The following is a 26,469-nucleotide window of genomic DNA, read 5'->3' as shown; positions in this document are numbered from 1 at the left end:
TCTACAGCACGTCACCAATCAGGCCTTTATGGTAAAGTGGCCAGACAGAAGCTACTCCTCAGTAAAAGGCACATGACAGCCCGCTTGAAGTTTGCCAAAAAGGCACCTAAAGGACCAGATTCTCTGGTCTGATGAAACCAAGATTGAACTCTTTGGCCTGAATGCCAAGCGTCACGTCTGGAGGAAACCTGGCACCATCCCTATGGTGAAGCATGGTGGTGGCAGCATCATGCTGTGGGGATGTTTTTCAGCGGCAGGTACTGGGAGACTAGTCAGGATGGAGGGAAAGATGAACGGAGCAAAGAACAGCGAGATCCTTCATGAAAATCTGCTCCAGAGCGCTCAGGACCTCAGACTGGGGCCAAGGTTCACCTTCCAACAGGACAACGACCCTAAGAACACAGCCAAGACAACGCAGGAGTGGTTTCGGGACAAGTTTCTGAATGTCCTTGAGTGGCCCAGCCAGAGCCCGGACTTGAACCCGATCGAACATCTCTGGAGAGACCTGAAAATAGCTGTGCAGCGACACTCCCCATCCAACATGACAGAGCTTGAGAGTATCTGCAGAGAAGAATGGGAGAAACTTCCCAAATACAGGTGTGCCAAGCTTGTAGCGTCATACCCAAGAAGTCTCGAGGCTGTAATCGCTGCCAAAGGTGCTTCAACAAAGTTCTGAGTAAAGGGTCTGAATACTTCTGTAAATGTGATATTTCCATTTTTGGGGGGGATAAATGTACAAACAATTCTAAAAAACCTGTGGAAAAAGTCAAGGGGTTCTGAATACTTTTTGAATCCACTGTATAATATTTTTATTTTTTWATTTTTTAATCCCCTTTTCTCCCCAATTTTCGTGGTATCCAATCGCTAGTAATTACTATCTTGTCTCATCGCTACAACTCCCGTACGGGCTCGGGAGAGACGAAGGTCGAAAGCCACGCGTCCTCCGAAGCACAACCCAACCAAGMCGCACTGCTTCTTAACACAGCGCGYCTCCAACCCGGAAGCCAGCCGCACCAATGTGTCGGWGGAAACACCGTGYACCTGGCCCCCTTGGTTAGCGCGCACTGCGCCCGGCTCGCCACAGGGGTCGCTGGAGCGCGATGAGACAAGGATATCCCTACCGGCCAAACCCTCCCTAACCCGGACGACGCTATGCCAATTGTGCGTCGCCCCACGGACCTCCCGGTCGCGGCCGGCTGCGACAGAGCCTGGGCGCGAACCCAGAGACTCTGGACCACTGCGCCACTCGGGAGGCCCCACTGTATAATACTTTGACTAAAACTATGACTTATTGACTTAAATTGTTGTGCTACATCATGGGTAAAGTATGGGCATTCTCATTCAGCTGAATTTAAAAAATAATTCTGCACTTGTGGGCGTTTAACCAGCGCAGCAGTTCCACTTCGAGCCTTTAAAGCCATTATTGTAAACTCAATCAAAACATCCCTCCCTGTACAAACGACTAAAACCATAGCTCTCTTGCTCTCCCCATCTCTTTCTATCTCTTGCTCTCACTTCTCTTTCTCTCTCTCTTTTTCTTTCTTTCTTTCTTTCTTTCTTTCTTTTCTTATCTTTCTCTTTCTTATCTTCGATTCTTCATCTTTCTTCTGTTCCTTTCTTTCTTCGCATGGCCACACCACATCACACAATCACGCCACAACGACAACACCACACACACACCAACAAACCCCACAAGCACACACACACACACCACACATCACAACATCACACCAATGTATCAAATAGAGGCTATGTCCTACACACACAACAAGATCAAAGTTACTACACACATCCAGGAGACATAATGCCCACTATGTGAACTTAAACGCGTAGTCTGTGTGCCCTGTGCTTCACTCCTATAGCTTTAGTTTCTTTGTCTTTGATCTCATCTGTTGCTTTTGAAAATAATTTTTACACACAGTGAAGAACATTGGATGACTCGACATGAGTGAATGAATGAGAGAGTTCAATATCAGCCTTGTCTTTTCTTTGATCTATGATCACATTGTATGCTAAGCAACATCTGAAGCAAACTGTAATGGTGAATGCATTGATAACAGGTTATTTTACAGTGTATGACTCCGTGTCTACAATCAAATTCAATCACATTTATTTTTATAAAGTGCTTTTTACATCAGCAGTTGCCACAAAGTGCTATACAGATACCCAGCCTAAAACCCCAAACAGCAAGCAATGCAGACAGATTTATTCTACTATTATGGCATGGTCATTACACTGTGATAGTAGGTGGTTGGCACAACTGGATAGGCTGCTGTTTTGATGCTGCTCCTCTCCTGAATGGTAGAGAGATGGAAGGCAAGAAAGAGAGAGGAGAAAGCGCAGAAAGATAGAGAGAGCAGAGAGAGAGAGAGAGCGAGAGACCGAGAGGGATCTGAGATGAATATTTAATGCAGGAGCTGCGTTATGTCATTTCTGTGAATTAGGCCTCGGTGACTGTCAGAAGGGATTGGAGAGGTCAGATGGGGAGAGGGGAAGAGGAGTGGCAGCTGGTTGGATGCATACACACACACACACACACACACACACACACACACACACACATACAAATGCGCATACCGTATCAAATGTACATGCACATAACCACACGTGCACACACCTAGAGGGATAGTGATTGGCTGTAGTTCAGTGGTCCATGGTTGATGGGTTATCTGAGCAGCTCAGGCTGGGTGTGTGTGGGTGTCACGGGTCGAACTGTTGGCAGTCCCGTAATCCTTTTAAAGGTCAGTCTATCTCTCCCCCCCTCACTCACTCACTCACTCACTCACTCACTCACTCACTCACTCACTCACTCACTCACTCACTCACTCACTCACTCACTCACTCACTCACTCACTCACTCACTCACTGTCTCTAATCCAGCTGGTGGAGTGAGTCATCCAGGACCACCATGATGGAACTAATTTGTTAACACAGTGTTCTCCCTCTGTTAGTGCTGGGATGGAACAAAAGCATGAACACCCAGTAACTATCCATCTGCGTGTCTTTATCCACCCTATCGCCTATTTCCCACCTGCTCTCACCCAGCATTTTCACTCTGTCTACAGTACTCCTTCACTCTCAGTTTCTCATTTTCACTCTGTCTACAGTACTCCTTCACACTCAGTTTCTCATTTTCACTCTGTCTACAGTACTCCTTCACACTCAGTTTCTCATTTTTACTCTGTCTACAGTACTCCTTCACACTCAGTTTCTTATTTTCACTTTCTCTCGCTCTCTTCTCTCAGTGACAGACCCTTCATGCCGCAGTCTACCATTATCTTTTCACAGCAGCCAACTTGTGTGTGTCCAGAGTGTGTGTGTGTGTCACAGGAACGTGTTTGTCAGACAGAGAGAGGGCGTGCGTGTGCACAGCATCCTCAGATAATGTCAGAGCTTGAATGGCCTCAGATCCCAACCTTCAATTTAAAAGAAAATCCCCCCTTTTAAACCTGAGCACTGTGGCCTTGTGTTGTAGAATAGATTACCTGGAGGTGTGTGTGTGTGTGTGTGTGCATATGTTCTTGGCTGTGTGCATGTTTGTGTGTGTGAGAAATGACAAGCCTTTCTGAGGCCATGTGCTCAAGTGTCGAGAGCTGACTTTTTACTTCTGAAATTCTCCGAAAAGGAAAGGTGTGTTTTTGTGAGTGACCGTGCGTGTACCGAAGGGAGGTTTCCAGCATACTCTCTACTCTGCCCCAGCAATCTCTACTGTAAAATCCCAGTGTCTCTGCCCATCTAATGGCTGCCACAGCTAGCTATACTCTGTGTATGTAGCCATGTCATATTCCATCGATGAAGTCACATTCTTTCTGTGGGCCAGCTATGTAACAAGCCGGACAGATGATTCCAGCACCTAGCCAGCCAGTTGGGATGACTGGGAGGCTCCGTTTCCCAAATCCCAAATCCTGGACGGGGGACAGGAGCGTGAGGGAGGGATTAGAGAGGCCAGAGGTCTACTCCGTTCTGCCCTGGCGTAGTAACACATACACATATAACACACACACACATAACACACACATCTGTCCCCGGGAGCCTAACAGCTGGTGCCAAGGTCTCTCTGAACTTGGCCCACGATCTCTCTCCTCATCCCACAGTACCATCTCTTTATCTGTCATTCTAGCCAGCCATCTGTCTGTCCATCCAATCTATCCATGTAAGGCTGCAATTGGAGCACTAGGTTTTAATACTGCCCACCCACGCACGTATGGATGTCAAATCAAATTTAACAAAATAATAATTGTCACATGTGCCGAATACAACAGGTGTAGACCTTACAATGAAATGCTTACTTACGAGCCCTAACCAACAATGCAGTAAAAAAAAAGAAAGAAAATAAATTAAAGTAACAAATGATTAAAGAGCAGCAGTAAAATAACAATAGCGAGGCTTTATACAGGGGGTACCGGTACAGAGTCAATGTGCGGGGCACCGATTAGTTGATGTGAACACACACACACACACACACAGCGCCGCCCCATACAATTAGAGTCCTTAACTGGACAGTGATTGTATTAGTCTGAGCCCAGGAGACTAATTTAACTAAGTGCAATAGGCTTGTGCTGCTGGAAGCATTTTTGTGCATCGCAGTGTGTTCTAGTACACAGCTCATACTTGCCTGGATATGCTGTATATTATTATGAGTTTCCATTTCTCATATCCTTTAATCAAAGGCTATTTGATGAAGCAGGTCCACAGAGTTCAGTGTAGTTTAATATACGCCAGAATAGAACATCAGTTTATTATAAACCTCCTTTCGGATGGAGCCTGATTTGGAGTGGAGAAATGTTGTTAACTGTTGGGTCTTGTTGCCGTGGTTACCACTGATTAGGCTTGGGCGATATACCGTCTATACATACCGTAAACTGGGGTATTTTCAAATACTGTAATTGTTATTTTATTTAAAAAATCATAATTGGTGGGGGGGGTGTATATTGTTATATTGTGTGTGTGTGGGGGTTTATATTTACTGTATGTCTGAAGTACATTGAGTGTATGATCACTTCTCCATCTCTGTCCCCTGTCTCCTCTGCCTTAGACCTGGTTCCTTGCACTGTAGGAGCTGAGTGGAGGAAGGCGTTAGTTGTGCATGGTTGCTCTGCCTGCTCATAAATATCAGGACCCCACACCAACCTGGTTAAATATACACTGAGTGTACAAAACATTAGGAACTTTTTCCATGTCATTGGCCAGGTGAATCAAGTTGAAAGCTGTGATCCCTTATTGATGTCACTTGTTAAATCCACTTCAATCACTGTAGATGAAGGGGAGGAGACAGGTTAAAGAAGGATTTTGAAGCCTTCAGACAATTAAGACATGGATTGTGTATGTGTTCCATTCAGATGTTGAATGGGCAAGACAAAAATATTTAAGTGCCTTTGAGCAGGGTAGGGTAGTAGGTGCCAGGCGCACCGGTTTGAGTGTGTCAAGAACTGCAACGCTGCTGTTTTTCACGCTCAACCGTTTCCTGTGTGTATCAAGAATGGTTCATCACCCAAAGAACATCCATCCAACTTGACCCAAATGTGGGAAGCATTCAAGTCAACATGGGCCAGCATCCCTGTGGAACGCTTTCAACACCTTGTAGTTCATGCCCAGACAAATTGAGACTGTTCAAAAGCGGGGGGTTGCAACTCAATATTAGGAAGATGTTCCTAGTGTTTGGTATACCCAGTGTATATGGAAGAGAGATGGGTGAGATGGGGGTATAGTAGACCCGTCCAATTGGTGGTGGGACAGCAGAACGGATGAGACTCCACTGCCTGAATGAGTGTATATTTTGATTTAGATTTTTTATAGTACTACTACTATATGTAAAGAGCCCCTTGAACATAACATACATGATACATAAGGATTTCATTGCCAAATGGTGGTTTGTGGAAAGAGTTTWAAAAAATGGACAGATCCTGCAGGGTATCGACTGAACAACAGAAAAGTTGTGCAATTGTGTTTATCTTCCTTTTCCTCTCCCCTCAGATCATCAAAAACTGGAACGAGAGGCCCGCATCTGTCGCCTGCTCAAACATCCCAACATAGGTGAGTGTCTCCTACTGTACTTACCATAGTAGGCTAAATGAAAAGTGTGTCTGTATGACAACCTACCTGCTGAGCAAGAGCTGTTTGGTGGCAACCAACAATGACAGGACGAAACCGAAGGGACATTGTTGTCAGTCTAGCAACAGGTGAAGTCTCTCGCTGTACATTGACTGCTGCCAAAACGTTGTTGGGTGTCCAGAAGAAAAAACAGAGATTTGAGTGGTCAAATTCTGCCCATATTTCAGCCATGTTGGTTTGAAGAGCATTGAGGGTGTCTCCAGTGTCAGTGTGTTACATGGAGTCACCTCAGCAATTCATGGAAGAGAGTTAGGGTGTAGGCAAATGGAGGGAGCCAGCCAAATTAAATGATGCCCACTAGTGTGGACCATTTGCATGGTCCGACTGGTGAGTGAGAGCCACAGAATTTAGGGGCCAACCCACCACCGCATGCAAACTCAGGGAAATGACAGTTGTCACCTCGCCTCACACTGCAAGCCAGCCTCTCTTTCCACTACAGTGAATGTGCGACATACATGCAGGTTAGTGGAGGCTCCTCCTCCGAAGAAGGGGAGGACCATCCTCAGTGAATTTCATTAAATAATAATAGTGAAACATTTAAAAAGTTATCATTTTTAGATAAAACTATACTAAATATATACACTTGTCACCAAATTATTGATTAAAACACACTGTTTTGCAATGAAGGTCTACAGTATCCTCAACCGCACTCTGTATGGTAGCACCATGGTGTAGCTGGAGGACAGTTAGCTTCCATCTTCCTCTGGGTACATTGACTTCAATACAAAACCTAGGAGGCTCATGGTTCTCATCCCCTTCCATAGACTTACACAGTAATTCTGACAACTTCCGGAGGACGTCCTCCAACCTACCAGAGCTCTTGCAGCATGAAATGACATGTTGTCCCCCCAATCAAAGGATCAGAGAATGAATCTAGCACTGAAACCATAATATGCTGTCTAGACCTGGGACACACGTGCGTCCATATGTTGATTTTGCACATCCACACCAGACATGATCCAGACACGCAGGTTGAAATATCGAAATGAACTCTGAACCAATTGTATTCATTTGGGGACAGGTCGAAACACATGAAACATTCAGGGACATTTAGCTAGCTAGCTTGCTGTTGCTAGCTAATTTGTCCTGGAATATATACATTGGGTTGTTATTATACCTGAAATGCACAAGGTCCTTTTTTTTCATGGATCTTTGTAGAATTTTGACCCATTTTGAGTCACCYAAAATCGTGTATTCTCTACTCTGACATTTAATCCACAGATAATAGGGGAAACTCATTTTTAGTAATCTCTCCTTCTTCAGTAGTAGTAGTAGTCTTCTTATTCTTCTGTGGAAGAAGTTGTAACGGCAGCCTTCCTCCTCTTCACGAGAAGAGAGGGTGTAACAGGGATCGGACCAACACGCAGCGTAGCCAGTGCTCAACATGTTTAATAAAACGAAACAGTGAACACTTACAACGATACAAAATAACAAAATGTGGCAAACCGATACAGCCCTATCTGGTGCAGAGAAAACACAAAGACAGGAAACAACCACCCACAAACCCCAACACAAAACAAGCCACCTATATATGATTCCCAATCAGAGACAACACAAAACACCTGCTTCTGATTGAGAACCATATTAGGCCAAACATAGAAACAGACAAACTAGACACACAACATAGAATGCCCACCCAGCTCACGTCCTTACCAACACTAAAACAAGCAAAACATACAAGAACTATGGTCAGAACGTGACAGAAGTTGTTTGCCTTAATGTTGGAAACCAACTTTAAGGTGCATTACCAACAACAACTGGACTGGAGTGTGGACCTCAGTTAATCTTTCAATCACCCACATGGGTATACAGTTGAAGTTGGAAGTAGTGTACATACACCTTAGCCAAATACATTTAAACTCAGTTTTTTCACAATTCCTGACATTTAATCCTAGTAAAAATTCCCTGTCTTAGGTCAGTTAGGATCACCACTTTATTTTAAGAATGTGACATGATAGTAGAGAGAATGATTTATTTCAGCTTGTATTTCTTTCATCACATTCCCAGTGGGTCAGAAGTTTACATACACTCAATTAGTATTTGGTAGCATTGCCTTTAAATTGTTTAACTTGGGTCAAACGCTCAAGCTTCCCACAATAAGTTGGGTGAATTTTGGCCCATTCCTCCTGACAGAGCTGGTGTAACTGAGTCAGGTTTGTAAGACTCCTTGCTCGCACATGCTTTTTCAGTTCTGTCCACAAATTTTCTATAGGATTGAGGTCAGGGTTTTGTGAATGCCACTCCAATACCTTGACTTTCTTGTCCTTAATCCATTTTGCCACAACTTTCGAAGTATGCTTGGGGTCATTGTCCATTTGGAAGACCCGTTTGCGACCAAGCTTTAACTTCCTGACTGATGTCTTGAGATGTTACTTCAATATAGCCACATAATTTTGCTTCCTCATGAAGTCATCTATTTCGTGAGGTGCATTAGTCCCTCCTGAAGCAAAGCCCCCCCACAACATGATGCTGCCACCCCATGCTTCACGGTTGGGATGGTGTTCTTCAGCTTGCAAGCCTCCCCCTTTTTCCACCAAACATAACAATGGTCATTATGGCCAAACAGTTCTATTTTTGTTTCATCAGACCAGAGGACATTTCTCCAAAAAGTACCATCTTTGTCCCCATGTGCAGTTGCAAACAGTAGTCTGGCTTTTTTATGGCGGTTTTGGAGCAGTGGCTTCTTCCTTGCTGAGCGGCCTTTCAGGTTATGTCGATATAGGACTCGTTTTACTGTGGATATAGATACTTTTGTACCTGTTTCCTCCAGCATCTTCAAATCAAATCAAAGTTTATTTGTCACGTGCGCCGAATACACCAGGTGTAGACCTTACAGTGAAATGCTTACTTACAGGCTCAAGCCAGTAGTGCAAAAAAGGTATTAGGTGGACAATAGGTAAGTAAAGAAATAAAACAACAGTAAAAAGACAGACTTTATACAGTAGCGAGGCTATAAAAGTAGCGAGGCTACATACAGACACCGGTTAGTCAGGCTGATTGAGGTAGTATGTACATGTAGATATGGTTAAAATGACTATGCATATATGATGAACAGAGAGTAGCAGTAGCGTAAAAGAGGGGTTGGCGAGTGGCGGGACACAATGCAGATAGCCCGGTTAGCCAATGTGCGGGAGCACTGGTTGGTTGGCCCAATTGAGATAGTATGTAAATGAATGCATAGTTAAAGTGACTATGCGTATATGATAAACAGAGAGTAGCAGCAGCGTAAAAAAGAGGGGTTCGGGATGGGGGTTGGGGGGGCACACAATGCAAATAGTCCGGGTAGCCATTTGATTACCTGTTCAGGAGTCTTATGGCTTGGGGGTAAAACCTGTTGAGAAGCCTTTTTGTCCTAGACTTGGCACTCCGGTATCGCTTGCCATGCGGTAGTAGAGAGAACAGGCTATGACTGGGGTGGCTGGGGTCTTTGACAATTTTTAGGGCCTTCCTCTGACACCGCCTGGTGTAGAGGTCCTGGATGGCAGGCAGCTTTGCCCCAGTGATGTACTGGGCCGTACGCACTACCCTCTGTAGTGCCTGGCGGTCAGAGGCTGAGCAACTGCCGTACCAGGCAGTGATGCAACCAGTCAGGATGCTCTCGATGTTGCAGCTGTAGAACCTTTTGAGGATCTCAGGACCCATGCCAAATCTTTTTAGTTTCCTGAGGGGGAATAGGCTTTGTCGTGCCCTCTTCATGACTGTCTTGGTGTGTTTAGACCATTCTAGTTTGTTGTGGATGTGGACACCAAGGAACTTGAAGCTCTCAACCTGCTCCACTACAGCCCCGTCGATGAGAATGGGGGCGTGCTCGGTCCTCCTTTTCCTGTAGTCCACAATCATCTCCTTAGTCTTGGTTATGTTGAGGGATAGGTTATTATTCTGGCACCACCCTGCCAGGTCTCTGACCTCCTCCTTATAGGCTTTCTCGTCGTTGTCGGTGATCAGGCCTACCACTGTTGTCATCGGCAAACTTAATGATGGTGTTGGAGTCGTGCCTGGCCATGCAGTCGTGGGTGAACAGGGAGTACAGGAGGGGACTGAGCACGCACCCCTGTGGTGCTCCAGTGTTGARGATCAGCGTGGCAGATGTGTTGCTACCTACCTTCACCACCTGGGGGCGGCCCGTCAGGAAGTCCAGGATCCAGTTGCAGAGGGAGGTGTTTAGTCCCAGGRTCCTTAGCTTAGTGATGAGCTTTGAGGGTACTATGGTGTTGAAAGCTGAGCTGTAGTCAATGAATAGCATTCTCACATAAGTGTTCCTTTTGTCCAGGTGGGAAAGGGCAGTGTGGAGTGCAATAGAGATTGCATCATCTGTGGATCTGTTTGGGCGGTATGCAAATTGGAGTGGGTCCTTGGTTTCTGGGATAATGGTGTTGATGTGAGCCATTACCAACCATTCAAAGCACTTCATGGCTACGGACGTGAGTGCTACGGGTCTGTAGTCATTTAGGCAGATTGCCTTTGTGTTCTTGGGCACAGGGACTATGGTGGTCTGCTTGATACATGTTGGTATTACAGACTCAATCAGGGACCTGTTGAAAATGTCAGTGAAGACACCTGCCAGTTGGTCATCACATGCCCGGAGCACACGTCCTGGTAATCCGTCTGGCCCTGCAGCCAGTGTATGTTGACCTTTTTAAAGGTCTTACTCACGTCGGCTACGGAGAGGGTGATCACACAGTCGTCCGGAACAGCTGATGCTCTCATGCATGCCTCAGTGTTGCTTGCCTCGAAGCGAGCATAGAAGTGATTTAGCTCGTCTGGTAGGCTCGTGTCACTGGGCAGCTCGCGGCTGTGCTTCCCTTTGTAGTCTGTAATCGTTTGCTAGCCCTGCCACATAAGACGATTCAATCTTAACCCTGTATTGACACTTTGCCTGTTTGATGGTTCGTCGCAGGGCATAGCAGGATTTCTTGTAAGCTTCCGGGTTAGAGTACCGCACCTTGAAAGCGGCGGCTCTACTCTTTAGCTCAGTGCGAATGTTGCCTGTAATCCATGGCTTCTGGTTGGGGTATGTACGTACAGTCACTGTGGGGACGACGTCCTCGATGCACTTATTGATAAAGCCAGTGACTGATGTGGTGTACTCCTTCGGAGAATCCCGGAACATGTTCCAGTCTGTGATAGCAAAACAGTCCTGTAGTTTAGCATCTGCTTCATCTGACCACTTTTTTTATAGACCAAGTCACTGGTGCTTCCTGCTTTAATTTTTGCTTGTAAGCAGGAATCAGGAGGATATAGTTGTGGTCGGATTTACTAAATGGAGCGCGAGGGAGAGCTTTGTACGCGTCTCTGTGTGTGGAGTACAGGTGATATAGAATTTTTTTCCCTCTGGTTGCACATTTAACATGTTGATAGAAATTTGGTAGAACTGATTTAAGTTTCCCTGCATTAAAGTCTCCGACCACTAGGAGCGCCGCCTCAGGGTGAGTGGTTTCCTGTTTGCTTATTTCCTTATACAGCTGACTGAGTGCGGTCTTAGTGCCAGCATCTGTCTGTGGTGGTAAATAAACAGCCACGAAAAGTATAGCTGAAAAGTCGAGGCAAGTAGTGTGGCCTGCAATTTATCACAATATACTCTACTTCAGGCGAGCAAAATCTAGAGACCTCCTTAGATTTCGTGCACCAGCTGTTGTTTACAAATATGCACAGACCCCCCCCTCGTCTTACGTGTGCTGTTCTATCTTGCCGGTGCAGCGTATATCCCGCTAGCTGAATATCCATGTCGTCATTCAGCCACGATTCCGTGGAACATAGGATATTACAGTTTTTGATGTCCCGTTGGTAGGATATTCGTGCTCGTACCTCGTCTAATTTATTGTCCAATGATTGCACGTTGGCGAGTAGTATTGACCAGGCATCCGGCTCTTTGTGCTCTGTACCTGCGTCGCTTCCTCTTGCAAATAACGAAGATGTCGGCCCTGTGGGGTGTTTGGAGAATGTCTTGTGCGTCGTCCTTGTTGTAGAAAAATTCTTTGTCTAATCCGAGGTGAGTGATCACTGTCCTGATATCCCGTGTGGCTCAGTTGGTAGAGCATGGCGCTTGCAACGCCAGGGTTGTGGGTTCATTCCCCACGGGGGGACCAGGATGAATATGTATGAACTTTCCAATTTGTAAGTCGCTCTGGATAAGAGCGTCTGCTAAATGACTTAAATGTAAATGTAATATCCAGAAGCTCTTTTTTGCCGTAAGATACGGTTGCAGAAACATTATGTACAAAATAAGTTACAAATAACGCAAAAAAAAAACACATAATAGCACAATGGGTATAACTGCTGCCATTTCTTCCGGCACCATTTTACTACTTCACAAGGTCCTTTGCTGTTGTTCTGGGATTAATTTGCACTTTTTGCACCAAAATATGTTCATCTCTAGGAGACAGAACGCATCTCCTTCCTGAGCGGTATGACGGCTGCGTGGTCCCATGGTGTTTATACTTGCGTACTATTGTTTGTACAGATGAACGTGGTACCTTCAGGCGTTTGGAAATTGCTCCCAAGGATGAACCAGACTTGTGGAGGTCTACAATTTATTTTCTGAGGTCTTGGCTGATTTATTTTGATTTTCCCATGATGTCAAGCAAAGAGGCACTGAGTTTGAAGGTAGGCCTTGAAATACATCCACAGGTACACCTCCAATTGACTCAAATTATGTCAATTAGCCTATCAGAAGCTTCTAAAGTCAGGACATCATTTTCTGGATTTTTCCAAGCTGTTTAAAGGCACAGTCAACTTAGTGTATGTAAACTTCTGACCCACTGGAATTGTGATACAGTGAATTATAAGTGAAAATATCTGTCTGTAAACAATTGTTGGAAAAATTACTTTTGTCATGCACAAAGTAGATAGAAGTAGTCCTAACCAACTTGCCAGAACTATAGTTTACCAAGACATTTGTGGAGTGGTTGAAAAACAAGTTTTAATGACTCCAACCTAAGTGTATGTAAACTTCCGACTTCAACTGTATGCTCCTAAAAAACAGTGAGGAGATGGGAGAGGTGGGACTTGCTGCGCATCAAGCGTCAAAAATAGAACCAAGTTCTAGTTTTTCGCCTGGCTACGCAGAATCTCGTTGACGCGTGCAAGCTGTTTAGATGAAATGTTTGACTAACATGTATGTGTACATTTATTTTGCAATGCGAGTGGTGTGGTCAGCATGTAAGCTACAGCTAGCTGCAGTGCATAAAATGTGGTGAGTAGTTGACTCAAAGAGAAAGACAATAGTTGAACAGTTTTGAACAAATTAATTTCTTCAAAAATTAAGGAGAAGTGAGAGAGAGAAAGAGAGATATGTCATCATTTTTTTTCACTCTCACTTACTCACTTTCACTTACTTAGCTATCAAAAGCAGCTACCTTGTTTAGCCTACTCAAACACCCAGCTCAAACAGAGGGATGCTATGTTGGCTAGCTGGCTACGATTATCCAACACAACACTGGAACTCTTCCAAGTCAAGGTACGCTTTTGGTTTTACTAATTTATTGCCACCTGCTAAGCTGTAATGGCTAAACTGTAACTGTTGTACTGCATGATTGTAGCGTGTTAGTTCTATTAGCTATATTGACTATGACGTTACTTTAGCTAATATGGTGACAACGATGTAGGCTGTGTGTAGCGGTTATGATATGGTTTGGCTTGGAACGTTTTTTTCCGCCTGGTCACATACAGCTGACGTGTTGTGCATTGAAGTCCACAAGCGAAGGGAGAAGGTGAAAGGAGGAGAGCGTGTAGATGTGAGAAGGAATACAACTTGGCTGCTATGAAAGTGAACTGTTTTTACATGTGATCAGGAGTGTATTCATTCCGCCGATTCTGTTGAAGCAAACAGAATGAAACGGAGAAAAACATACCTGAATTTGTCCAATAGAAACTCTTGTTTGCAACTGTTGGACTAATGATTACACCCTAGATCAGCTAGATGCAGGCAAGAGTGTGCAAGGCGGTATTGAATGTGTCACTATCTGTCCGTGTGTCACTGAAAATTTGAGTATCATGTAGCCTTAACCTATCGATGTTACATTAAACTGGGTGAATAGAATATGACAGTCATCCAATATGCTGTAATAGAAATAATGCCATGCTAATGAAAAAAATAATTGTCCTCCATCATCTTAAATGGCACCAACCGCCACTGATGCAGGTTTGTGCAAGCGTGTGCAATGTGTGCGTGTGTATGTGAGGTATGTGTAACAGGAATGTAAATTCATGAGATTTGTGTTGGTGGTGAGCTGTGTGGCTGAAGACGGGGGCACTGTGTGTGTGTGTGTGGTGTGTGGTGTGTGTGTGGGTGAGCAGGTGGGTGAGAGCAGGTGGGTGAGAGCAGGTGGGTGTGAGCAGGCAGCAGCAAGCAGGCCAGTGAGACAACATGTAATTACACTTTCAAAGCCAGAGAAAGAGAGAAAGGGGGATAGGTAGGGAGGGAGGACCGGATAAAGCGATGGAGGAGAGGATGAGAGAAGAGTTCATAGCACAGCATGAATGCCTCTTCTCCTACTGCCTGACTATATTAATGAGCTTCACCCAGTCACATATTCAAACTACACACGCAAGCACCTACTTCCTTTTTCTCTCTTCCTTCCTTCTGCATTTTTTGTTTTGCTTTCACTTGCTTCTCGTTTCTATCTTCCCTCTTTCTGCATTCAACTCTCTTCACAATTGCTTTTTCCTTCTCTCATCCTCCTCTTTCTGCTCTCTCTCTCTCTCTTTCTGTTACCTTCCAATATTATTTTCTTCTCTCTCTCTCTCTGTTCTCCAGTGGCATCTCATTCTGCTGGTCCACCCGCCCTCCCCATCTGTCTCTCACCTATCCCCTTCTTTCTCTTTCTATCACTTTCTCTTTCTATCACTTTCTCTGTCTCTCTCTCTGTCTCTCTGTCTGTCTGTCTGTCTGTCTGTCTGTCTGTCTGTCTGTCTGTCTGTCTGTCTGTCTGTCTGTCTGTCTGTCTGTCTGTCTGTCTGTCTGTCTGTCTGTCTCTCTGTCTGTCTCTCTCTCTCTCTCTCTCTCTCTCTGTCTGTCTTTCTCTCTCTCTCTCTGTCTCTCTCTCTCTCTCTCTCTCTCTCTCTCTCTCTCTCTCTCTCTCTCTCTCTCTCTCTCTCTCTCTCTCTCTCTCTCTCTCTCTCTCTCTCTCTCTCTCTCTCTCTCTCTCTCTCTCTCTCTCTCTCTCTCTCTCTCTCTCTCTCTCTCTCTCTCTCTCTCTATCTCTCTCTCTCTCTCTCTCTCTCTCTCTCTCTCTCTCTCTCTCTCTCTCTCTCTCTCTCTCTCTCTCTCTCTCTCTCTCTCTCTCTCTCTCTCTCTCTCTCTCTCTCTCTCTCTCTCTCCCCCTTCACCTCACCTCACCTCTCTGTCAAAGGGACAGCTTGTCATGTTTTCTGCTTGGACTGCAGATAAACTCCTAACAAAGGGAGCAATTGAGAGAGAAAGGTAGAGAGAGGGGGAGGGAGGAATGGAGTGCACTGCCGCTGGCAGGGCAAGCTAATTCATTCCAACACACACACATACACACGCACACTGACTCTCTGCCCCCTCACTGTGGCATCTTAGCTCCCTTTTGCTCTCTTTCTGCACTCATAAACACACACGTGACAGACATTGCAGGCCTATACACACACGACTCACACACACCACCTACCCTTGATACGTACTGTTGGCCTTCACATCCTATCAAACATAACTAAACACACACTCTCTACAGTACAGGAACACACTTATGCAGGCACATGTTGACTCACAAACACACATCCTGTAAGGTTGCTCACCATCGTGTGCCATGAGCGATTTTAGACAATGTGTTGAGGGACAAATCACTATGCCCCAATGCTTTGAATGGCGTTAGCATTGGAAGTCTGTGTGTTCCCAGTGGAAATCCTGGTATTCCATGGTGAGCACAGAAGCTCAGTGGGAACATCTACATCATTCCCCTTTGTTCCCACAGAGGCATGCCAGACATGGGTGCGTGTGTGTCATTGGAATGGGGGGGGGGGGGGGGGGTAATTTGAATGGGGATGGTTTGGATCTCATTGTGTCTGTATATCACTGAGGTGTTACTCACACGTACAGTATATTCAAACTTGTTCTCTTACGCCACACATGCCACATGCTAACACATCGTGTGTATTATACTGGCCACTGAAGACCGGGAACAGACATGCTACAGGACTTAAGTGGCAGTGCAATGCTTCTCCCACTGACACCTGCTCCTGTCACCTGAATGAAACGGCGTAACCTCCTACCCAGAAGGAGCTTCACTTCCACAGCCAGAGGCAACAGGGGATTGAGGGAGTATGCGTTTGCCCACGCAAATATCTTGCTTTCCAGGAACTGTAGGTCACAACGTGGCACAAACAAGCTCTCACTGTCCTAAGTGCGTCCCTGGGGCTCCGGGCGAAAGCGGAGTGGGTAATTGACGAGGCGAGAGACACGGAAATAAGAGATGACTGTTATTTAACTCTCTTCTCTGTTTCTCTCCCTGTCTGTCTGTGTGTCTGTCTGTCTGTCCCACAGTACGACTACACGAAAGTATCTCAGAGGAAGGCTTCCATTAYCTCGTCTTTGACCTGTGAGTATACTAATACCTGTCAGCCGGTCCCACTGCTGTCTCTGGCACGTATACTCTCACAACTCTCATACTTAATGGTGCTTACTGTTTATAACACAAGAKAATACAACGTGGCTTTGACTCCTACAGAGGCCACATGTAATGACTATGTGTATTCATTCTAAGTCTGCTAAATTACCATATTATTATCATGAGTACATCTAATACCCCAAACCACCAGAAAGGTTTATTTCTTTAGTTACAGTAATATCTACTTTGTTGTTGTACTCCAGAGGCTGTGATGTGTGTATGGGTATCAGCAGTGGTGTACACCAGTGTTAACCAACTCCCGTCCCTGAGTACCCCCCCCAACGGCCACATTGTTTGTTGGCTTAGACAGAACCGAGGCCCTAGAGTGGGAGAAACACTGTATTCGAGAGTTTTTATTGTAGAACAACAGTCTCTTGGTCTGGTTCTGAGGGGGGAGTAGTAACACACTGGGTGTCCCACAGGCACTTCAGAGGACACATTTTGGGTTACCACCCTAGCCCAATTTGTGGCAACATCCTTACTCACAAATACCTACATATTGTCTTAACTATGTTTCTTTGCATAAAATCATTGCATTATGTGTGTGGTGTGTGTGTGTCGTGTGTGGTGGTGTGTGTCCGTGGAACATGTGCCTCTTGGCTGGTTATCCTGTCTGTTGCTTGGGTAGCACTGGTGTTGCCTCAATACCTCATGTTCCATGACTGGTGTCTCATGTGTCAACTTAAGCTGTTTGTTTTCCTCCTCCCAGTGTACTGGTGGAAGAGGCTGGCTTTGGAAGCATTGATTTGCCAGAGCGTATTGACAGTGAAGGCTGATGCAGGTGGGACCACACACACACAGCAACACTCACACACTAAATAACAAGACACACCACACACACACACACAACACCACTACACACAGCAACACACCCACACACCACAACACCCCCACACACACACAACAACACCACACACAACATCAACACACACTTACAAACACACTCTCCTATATGCACACAAACAGTACCAGTCAAAATTTTGGGAACACCTACTCATTCAAGGGTATTTCTTTATTTTTACTATTTTCTACATTGTACATCAACACTGAAAGGACACATATGGAATCATGTAGTAACCAAACATATTTTATATTTGAGATTCTTCAAAGTAGCCACCCTTGATGACAGCTTTGCACACTCTTGGCATTCTCTCAACCAGCTTCATGAGGAATGCGTTTCCAACAGTCTTGAAGGAGTTCCCACATATGCTGAGCACTTGTTGGCTCCTTTTCAATTCCCTCTGCAGTCCAACTCATCCCAAACCATCTCAATTGGGTTGAGGTCGGGTGATTGTGGAGGCCAGGTCATCTGATGCAGCACTCCATCACTCTCCTTCTTGGTCAAATAGCCCTTACACAGCCTGGAGGTGTGTTGGGTCATTGTTCTGTTGAAAACAAATGAAAGTCCCACTAAGCGCAAACCAGATGGGATGGCGTTTCACTGCAGAATGCTGTGGTAGACATGCTGGTTAAGTGTGCCTTGAATTCTAAATAAATCACTGACAGTGTCACCTGCACAGCCCCCCCACACCATCACACCTCCTCCTCCATGCTTCACGGTGGGAACCACACATGCGGATATCATCCGTTCACCTACTCTGCGTCTCACAAAGACTGTAACGTAAGGTTGGAACGTAAAATCTCAAATTTGGACTCATCAGACCAAAGGACAGATTTCCACCGGTCTAATGTCCATTGCTCGTGTTTCTTCAAGCAAGTCTCTTCTTMTTATTGGTGTCCTTTAGCAGTTGTTTCTTTGCAGAAATTCCACCATTAAGGCCTGATTCACGCAGTCTCCTCTGAACAGTTGATGTTGAGATGTGTCTGTTACTTTATTTGGGCTGCAATCTGAGGTGCAGTTAACTCTAATTAACTTATCTTCTGCAGCAGAGGTAACTCTGGGTCTTCCTTTCCTTTGGTGATCCTTGTGAGAGACAGTTTCATCATAGCACTTGATGGTTTATGTGACTGCACTCGAAGAAACTTTCAAAATAATGATGCACTGTCATTTTTCTCTTTGCTTATTTGAGCTGTTCTTGCCATAATATGGACTTGGTCTTTTACCAAATAGGGCTATCTTCTGTATACCACCCATGCCTTGTCACAACACAACTGATTGGCTCAAACGCATTAAGAAGGAAATTAACTTTTAGCAAGGAACATCTGTTAATTGAAATGCATTCCAGGTGACTACCTCATGAACCTGGTTGAGAGAATGCCAAGAGTGTGCAAAGCTGTCATCAAGGCAAAGGGTGGCTACTTTGAAGAATCTCAAATATATACACWTTCTTGGTTACTACATGATTCCATATGTGTTATTACAAAGTTTTGATGTCTTCACTATTATTCTACAATGTTGAAAATAGTACAAATAAAGTAAAACTCTTGAATGAGTAAGGGTGTCCAAACTTATGACTGGTACTGTATATAGTACAGTACACACTATCATTCTAAATCCATGTTGAGAACACACAACACTGCAACTGTTGCCCCCAACCTACGTTTGTTTGGGCCTCACTTGGCTTCCGTTGAAACCCAGCTGTATCTATATAATAACATGTACCTTTGGAAACATTTGTACATTTGAACTTAATACGGGAAAATACATCCTCTTCTTCACCACATGGACGTTGTGTATAACTATACAGTACCACACTCATGCTTTCCTCCCTAGGGTGAGCATTGTCCTGGCAGGGTGTTTGTGTGCCATGTGGGAGAGAGTGAAACTTGGTGTGGGCCAGGGGTGAGTGTGGCTCTCAGAGGGGGAAGGAAGCTGCAGTCAGCATGTGGACATTATGGAGGCGCATTGCTCTGTTCTGGCTGCAAAGAGTTTCTGGGGTCGGGCTCAACCACGATGCCTGAGCTGCTCATTTAATCAAGCAGAAAAGGAAGAGAGTGAATATGATAGATAGGGTGAAAAATGCCTCTGGGAGTGTGACTCCTCACTAGTACATGGAGAAGAGAGGGAGATGCAGAAACAGAGGGACAGGGAAAGAGACTGGATAACCAAGAGAGGGTGAGAAAAAGAGGAGAGGGGACAAGGAGGGGGGAGATAAAGAATGTGGGTAGAGTGAGAACAAATGTGTATGAAAGATAAGAGGGGCAACAGAGAGTGAAGGGGAAATGGGGTCTGAAAATGTGTGTGTGTGTGTGTAGGCCCATGTCTCCCTGAGACTGAAGGAGGGAGAGAGGGCAAGAGACGGGGAGACTTTATTGGGTAAAGGCAGTTCTGGTGCCTGCGTAGTGGAATGGAATGCAGGGCACAGATTTGGCCAAATTTGGACACAAGACATGCTTTTCTCCTGATTACTCTGAAAGAAAAACACAGAGAATATATCACGAGTACCACGGCCTCCTAGGACCCCGTCTCTCATAGCATCCACTCTCTTCTCTCTCTCTCTCTCCTTCTTTTATTATACAGTCCCTCTTCTATTGTCTTCTTCCTCCACTTTTAACCCAGTCTGACTAGATGGAAAGGGGCTGTTGTTTTTAAGGCTCGATTGATGTAAAACAGCACATTAGTGGCTGCTCAGCTCAGTTTTTAAGTAATACAATGTGTTAGAGAGTAAATGGAAGGTTGAACCAAAAACCAGGAACCGGACCCTGTACTATCAAACCCACTTCTCCKCACACATACTGAAGTTGATAATGACCTTATTCACTATGGCAGTTGTGGTGAGTCTACAGATGAAATCTCTGATAATGTATCCCAAATAGGTGGTTGTTTTTACCCACAGACCGTGGAAAACTGCAGATAATTCACCTTGGCAGTCGCCGGCAATGTTTAGAGTAGGGCCAAAAAGCAACAACTTCAGTATTACTCAACGTTTGCTTTAAAACTCCATTGGAGGGGTAGGCCCATCTAGATGGAATATAACTGCGTGTGTGTAATTCGTCCAGCCAGATTGTGGGGAGGATATGACAGATGTGAGGTCGACAGTAGGAAATTTGCCTTGGCGCTGAGGGGACATGCTAATATATCTGCTGTCTCGCAGGCTTTTGGGTTCAAAGAAAACAGAGCTGTTAGGGAAAAAGGGCTGAGGCTAGCGAGGTTCCTCTGACTCCACACAGAGTCCTCTGCACAGTTGCTCTTCCTCTCTCTTTCTCAGCATCTCTCTGTCTTTCTCAGTCTCCCTATTTGCTCTCTTTCAGTCTCTCTCTGTCTGTCTGCCTCTTTCTCTCTGTTTTTCTCTTGGCTCTCTCTCTGTGTCGCTCTCTCTGTCTCTCTCTCTGTCTGTCTTGATCAGTCTATCTCTCGCTGTCTCTCTCTCTGTCTCCCTCTGTCTCTCTCTCTGTCTCTCTCTCTGTCTCTCTCTCTGTCTCTCTCTCTGTCTCTCTCTCTGTCTCTCTCTCTGTCTGTCTCGATCAGTCTGTAGTTGTAGTTCACTGTTTCTAATAATAAGAATCAGCAGTAGTCATGAATTGGATTAATTTAGTGAATCTCAAAGTGCTCAAAGTGCTTAAACAGCAAGGGGAAACTCACCTCATCTGATCCATAAACCAGTGGTTTCCATTAGTTCCTACCCCTGACTGTGTCAGTGTGTGGTGGGTGTGATGTGTCTGCTGTGCATTGATGTGTGCGTTCTGTGTCTCCTCTCTCTGCAGCCAGTGTATCAATCAGATCCTGGAGAGTGTCCACCACATGCACCAGCATGACATTGTGCACAGGGATCTCAAGGTGAGTAATCCATCACCATGGCAATGTGCAATACCTGTTTGGGGGGGGGGGGGGTGCGTCATCATGCCCCCAACCCCCAAATCCCTCCCACTGGCAACCTTACAGGGTCATATGCATACACACGCACACAAATGCGTGTATACGTAAGCCAATGAAAACTCGCACAAAATTGCACACACGTGAGCAAATGAATAAAAATGTTGTGGATGTCAGAGAGAGTGACTGGCTGGCTGCTGATGAATTGTGCGTAGAGGCACTGAGCCAGACAGTGCATTTCAGGTGATTATCATCCCCCGCGCCTCTCTCTCTCTCTCTCTCTTCTCTCTCTCTCTCTCTCCCTCCTCTCTCTCTCTCTCTCTGCTTTCTGTATCTCTCTCCTCTTTCGTATCTCTCTCTCTGTACCTCTCCTGTACCTGCTCTCTCTGTCTCTCTATCTCTCTCTCTCCTCTCTCTCTGTATCTCTCTCTCTGTATCTCTGACGAAAGCAGACAAACACCATTTGGCTGCTATTTATAGCCAGGGTGACATCACAGCGAATAGACACAAAGCTGGCTAGCCTGGGGATACTTATCACCATACTCCAGTATTAACAATAGGACACACTTCAAAGAGTTATTTTGTTTTTGTTTAGGAAAACAGACCCATGCTTGACATTAAGGCATGCTTACCTTTGTCAAGAGCAAGCCGTTTACGTGCTCTAGTCTACAAGATGAATGTTGAACATCACAGAGTGCCACTTGAATGTACAGCTCTTATAAACACGGCACTGAAAGCATTGTTACCAATACTACTACAACTGCATCTTGTATCAACACCATTATTCTGAATACATTTACCAGTAAAACMATCCGTCATTCAGCTGGCTGGCTGGGAGGTGTTCCACGAAAGTCAAATGCATTGTAACTATTGTTGCCATCAGATTGAGAGCCCTCCAATGCAGAGACCAGCAGTAAGTGAGGGGGAAATAATGAAGTGTGTGTGTGTTTTTGGTTTTACTATCCTTGTKGGGACCAGAAGTCCTCACAAGGATAGTAAAACAAGGAGAATTTGGACAGGTGGGGACATTTTGCCGGTCACAACAAGTAAAAAGGCTATTTTAGGCTCAGGGGTTAGTGTTAGGGTTGCAATTAGGGTTAGGTTTAGTGTTAGTGTTAGGTTAAGGCTTAGGGGAAGTAGGATTTTGAATGGGAATCAATTGTTTGGTCCCCACAAGGATAGTAAAACACTTGTGTGTATGATATTTGTTGTTACCATGGAGTGAGGTCTCGGCACCTCCATGCTATGATGCTATGTCCTTTGGACATTTTAAAGAGAGAGAGGGGCCCAGTTGCACTAGAGACATAGATAAAGACGAAGGGCTCTATTTTCATCTGACGTKAACAGCATTAGTGTCAAACACACGTTTGCAATTTCATCATGTAAAAACTGGCACACTGGCATTTTCCAGCCCCAACGCCAGGTTTGACCATTTACCTGTTAGACATCAGCACGCTTGCGTTCAGATGGGAAGGGTWGGAAATAGGTGTGTCCTTAAAAACATGATCCAAAGGGCTAATTTCAGGCAGCGCTGGTAGGGATATTTAAGACCAACCAAAAGCTGTTGGTTATGAATTTTGACAGCAGAAACACAGCCTATCCAGCCGTGACGCACACTGCCCATATGAGCATGGAACAAGAGGGGTGTATCACAACCGGCCGTGATCGGGTGTCTCATAGGGCGGCACACATTTGGCCCAGCGTCGTCTGGGTTAGGGAAGGGTTTGGCCGGGGGGGCTTTACTTGGCTCATCGYGCTCCAATTACTCCTTGTGGCGGGCCGGGTCCTGCAGGCTGACCTCGGTCGTCAGGTGAACGGTGTTTYGGGTTAAGCTGGCGGGTCATGTTTCTGAGGACGCATGACTCGACCTTCGCCTCCCAAGCCTGTTGGGGAGTTGCAGCAATGAGACAAGATCGAAATTGGGGAGAAAAAGGGGTAAAACTTATAATAGCCTGTATCGATGCCACAAATGCTGATGCTCCAGATACTCAACTAGTCTAAAGAAGGCCAGTTTTTTGCTTCTTTAATCAGAACAACAGTTTTCAGCTGGCTAACATAATTGCAAAAGGGTTTTCTAATGATCAATTAGCCTTTTAAAATGATAAACTTGGATTAGCTAACACAACGTGCCATTGGAACACAGGAGTGATGGTTGCTGATAATGGGCCTCTGTACGCCTATGTAGATAATCCATAAAAAATCTGCCGTTTCCAGCTACAATAGTCATTTTACAACATTAATAATGTCTACACTGTATTTCTGATCAATTTGATGTTATTTTAATGGACAAAACATTTTCTTTTCTTTCAAAAACAAGGACATTTCTAAGTGACCCCAAACTTTTGAACGTAGTGTACATGGAGGGAAAGAAGAGCATGAACACCCCAAACACACACACACACACACACACACACACAACCAACACACACACACACCACACACACACACACACACCACACACACACACACAACCACACACATCACACACACACACACACACACACACACACACACACACACACACACAAAGAGTCCATCACAATGGGCTGGCTGCCTGCATGGCATCTCCAGAGGCTGAATTTCTGAAGGTAAACAAGGGAACAGAAAAGGGGAGGAGAGAGGTGCTGGTGGCAGCCGGGTTACCATGGCAACCTGTATGACGTCACACTGCTGCAGCCCCAGTCTAGAGACTAATTCATCCCGACGGTTGTCATCTCTCGCGCTCTGTCTTTCTGTCTCTGTCTGTCTACTCTCTCTTTTTCTCTCCTCTGCCCTTTACCTCTTTCTCTGTTCTCCAGGTCTCTATTGCACTCTGTCTCTCTCCCCCTCTCTTTCTCTCTGTATCCCTATCTCCTGAGAGAGAGAGACTTAGCAAAAGTGTCACGCGCCCGTCGCAGCATGAATCAAACTGAGCCAGGCCCAAGAGGGCACTCGGCACCGCATTGAAGCGCATACACAATTACGTTCACGCCCCTCTCTGACCCCCTGTGGTACACTCCATGTATGTCCACCCACTTCTGACACACATGACTTTTAATGATTCATGCCTGTCTTCATTTTCACCTACAGTACATTTTTTTCATGGAATTTCTGAGCGAGATACGTGTCATGTTTTGCGGTCAGCGTACATGGACCTCACAGTTCAACTCTGTCTGTGACTTTTATATTATAGCCTCTTGATGGAGTTTGTTCTTCAATTAGTTTCGCCTCATTGATTGATTCTCTTTATCTGTCTCTGTGGTTTTGCTCTGGTCTGTAGCCAGAAAACCTGCTCCTGGCCAGTAAGCTGAAGGGAGCTGCAGTAAAGTTGGCTGACTTTGGGCTGGCCATCGACGTGCAGGGAGACGAGCAAGCATGGTTCGGTAAGAGTTTGACTGAACATTCAAATGTACATGACATAAAAAGACTAATGATAGTAATGACAGAAAAACCAAGAGGAAAGATGTACAATGGCAGGAAGAAGTCAGAAGTCAGTCTTCAGTGAATAAAAATGGGTGATCAGTACACTGGGCTTTAATGGTAGTGTCACTGATCTTACTACTGCAGTCCTCTGGGCTAATGACAATTCTTTACCTCCTCCTTTCTCCTCCCACTCATTCCTCTCCTCTTACTGCATTATAATTTGCTCACCCCTCCCTCCTTCCATCTCTCTGCCTACCATCCCTCCATCTCTCACTGACTGGCATGATGTCACTTGGTATTTGCACATCAAGGTAGTGAGGCCAGAAGTTGTTCAGTATTGATAGTAGGGCTCCTCACCTTTAATCAGAGAACTATTTGATTTGTCCCCCCCCGTGTCTATCTTTCAAGTCAGAGCAGTTTGAACCTGTCACTTACACCAGACCCCAGAGAGAAACCAGGGCCAGCAGGCCTTCGCTGAGTACCCACATACATTAATATATGTTTATTAGATCAGTGTAGAGGAATCAGCTCCAAATTGGCAGAATTGGTTTTATATTGCCAAAGAGGCAGATGTCTGTGCCCACTCCAGGGACAGACTAGACATCTCTGAATGGAAGCCTGGCTGGTTCCTTCGTGTCAGATCAAAATGCTACTCATTAATACTGCCCTACCAAGCAAAAGAGCAGTAACTGCACATTTGGTCAAAAATGTGTTATTTACATTTTTTATACATTAAATACAGTTGAAGTCGGAAGTTTACATACACTTAGGTTGGAGTCATTAAAACTCGTTTTTCAACCACTCCACAAATTTCTTGTTAACAAACTATAGTTTTGGCAAGTCGGTTAGGACATCTACTATGTGCATGACAAGTAATTTTTCCAACAATTGTTTACAGACAGATTATTTCACTTATAATTCACTGTATCACAATTCCAGTGGGTCAGAAGTTTACATACACTAAGTTGACAGTGCCTTTAAACAGCTTGGAAAATTCCAGAAAAGGATGTCATGACTTTAGAAGCTTCTGATAGGCTAATTGACATAATTTGAGTCAATTGGAGGTGTACCTGTGTATGTATTTCAAGGCCTACCTTCAAACTCAGTGCCTCTTTGCTTGACATCATGGGAAAATCAAAATAAATCAGCCAAGACCTCAGAAAATAAATTGTAGACCTCCACAAGTCTGGTTCATCCTTGGGAGCAATTTCCAAAGGCCTGGAGGTACCACGTTCATCTGTACAAAGAATAGTACGCGAGTATAAACACCATGGGTCCTCGCAGCCATCATACCGCTCAGGAAGGAGACGCGTTCTGTCTCATAGAGATGAACCTACTTTGGTTCGAAAAGTGCAAATCAATCCCAGAACAACAGCAAAGGACCGTGTGAAGATGCTGGAGGAAACAGGTACAAAAGTATCTATATCCACAGTAAAACGAGTCCTATATCGACATAACCTGAAAGGCTGCTCAGCAAGGAAGAAGCCACTGCTCCAAAACCGCCATAAAAAAAGCCAGATTACAGTTTGCAACTGCACATGGGGACAAAGATGGTACTTTTTGGAGAAATCTCCTCTGGTCTGATGAAACAAAAATAGAACTGTTTGGCCATAATGA

General features: G+C 45.1%; 2 protein-coding genes across 18 annotated transcripts in view; both read left to right on the top strand.

Annotated features, from left to right (window-relative positions):
- Positions 1 to 17,512, top strand: part of LOC139023006 (calcium/calmodulin-dependent protein kinase type II delta chain-like) — a 58,594-nt gene extending 41,082 nt beyond the window's left edge. Inside the window, exons 3-5 of the mRNA XM_070434942.1 lie at positions 5,974 to 6,033; positions 16,613 to 16,667; positions 17,446 to 17,512. Of these exons, the coding sequence (XP_070291043.1) occupies positions 5,974 to 6,033; positions 16,613 to 16,667; positions 17,446 to 17,512 (182 nt within the window). The remainder of the gene's footprint in view (positions 1 to 5,973; positions 6,034 to 16,612; positions 16,668 to 17,445) is intronic.
- A 3,832-nt stretch (positions 17,513 to 21,344) lies between these two features.
- Positions 21,345 to 26,469, top strand: part of LOC111951816 (calcium/calmodulin-dependent protein kinase type II subunit gamma-like) — a 38,497-nt gene continuing 33,372 nt past the window's right edge. For all 17 annotated transcript variants that reach the window (XM_023970054.2, XM_070434932.1, XM_070434938.1 and 14 more), the window contains exons 1-2: positions 21,345 to 21,414; positions 24,710 to 24,812. In XM_023970054.2, the coding sequence (XP_023825822.1) occupies positions 21,379 to 21,414; positions 24,710 to 24,812 (139 nt within the window). In that variant the 5' untranslated portion in view covers positions 21,345 to 21,378. The remainder of the gene's footprint in view (positions 21,415 to 24,709; positions 24,813 to 26,469) is intronic.

This window comes from Salvelinus sp. IW2-2015, linkage group LG25, assembly GCF_002910315.2.
Source record: "Salvelinus sp. IW2-2015 linkage group LG25, ASM291031v2, whole genome shotgun sequence".
NCBI lineage: Eukaryota > Metazoa > Chordata > Actinopteri > Salmoniformes > Salmonidae > Salvelinus > Salvelinus sp. IW2-2015.
The sequence above is the reverse complement of the archived record's forward strand: the minus strand, read 5'-3'. Positions and strand labels throughout refer to the sequence as shown.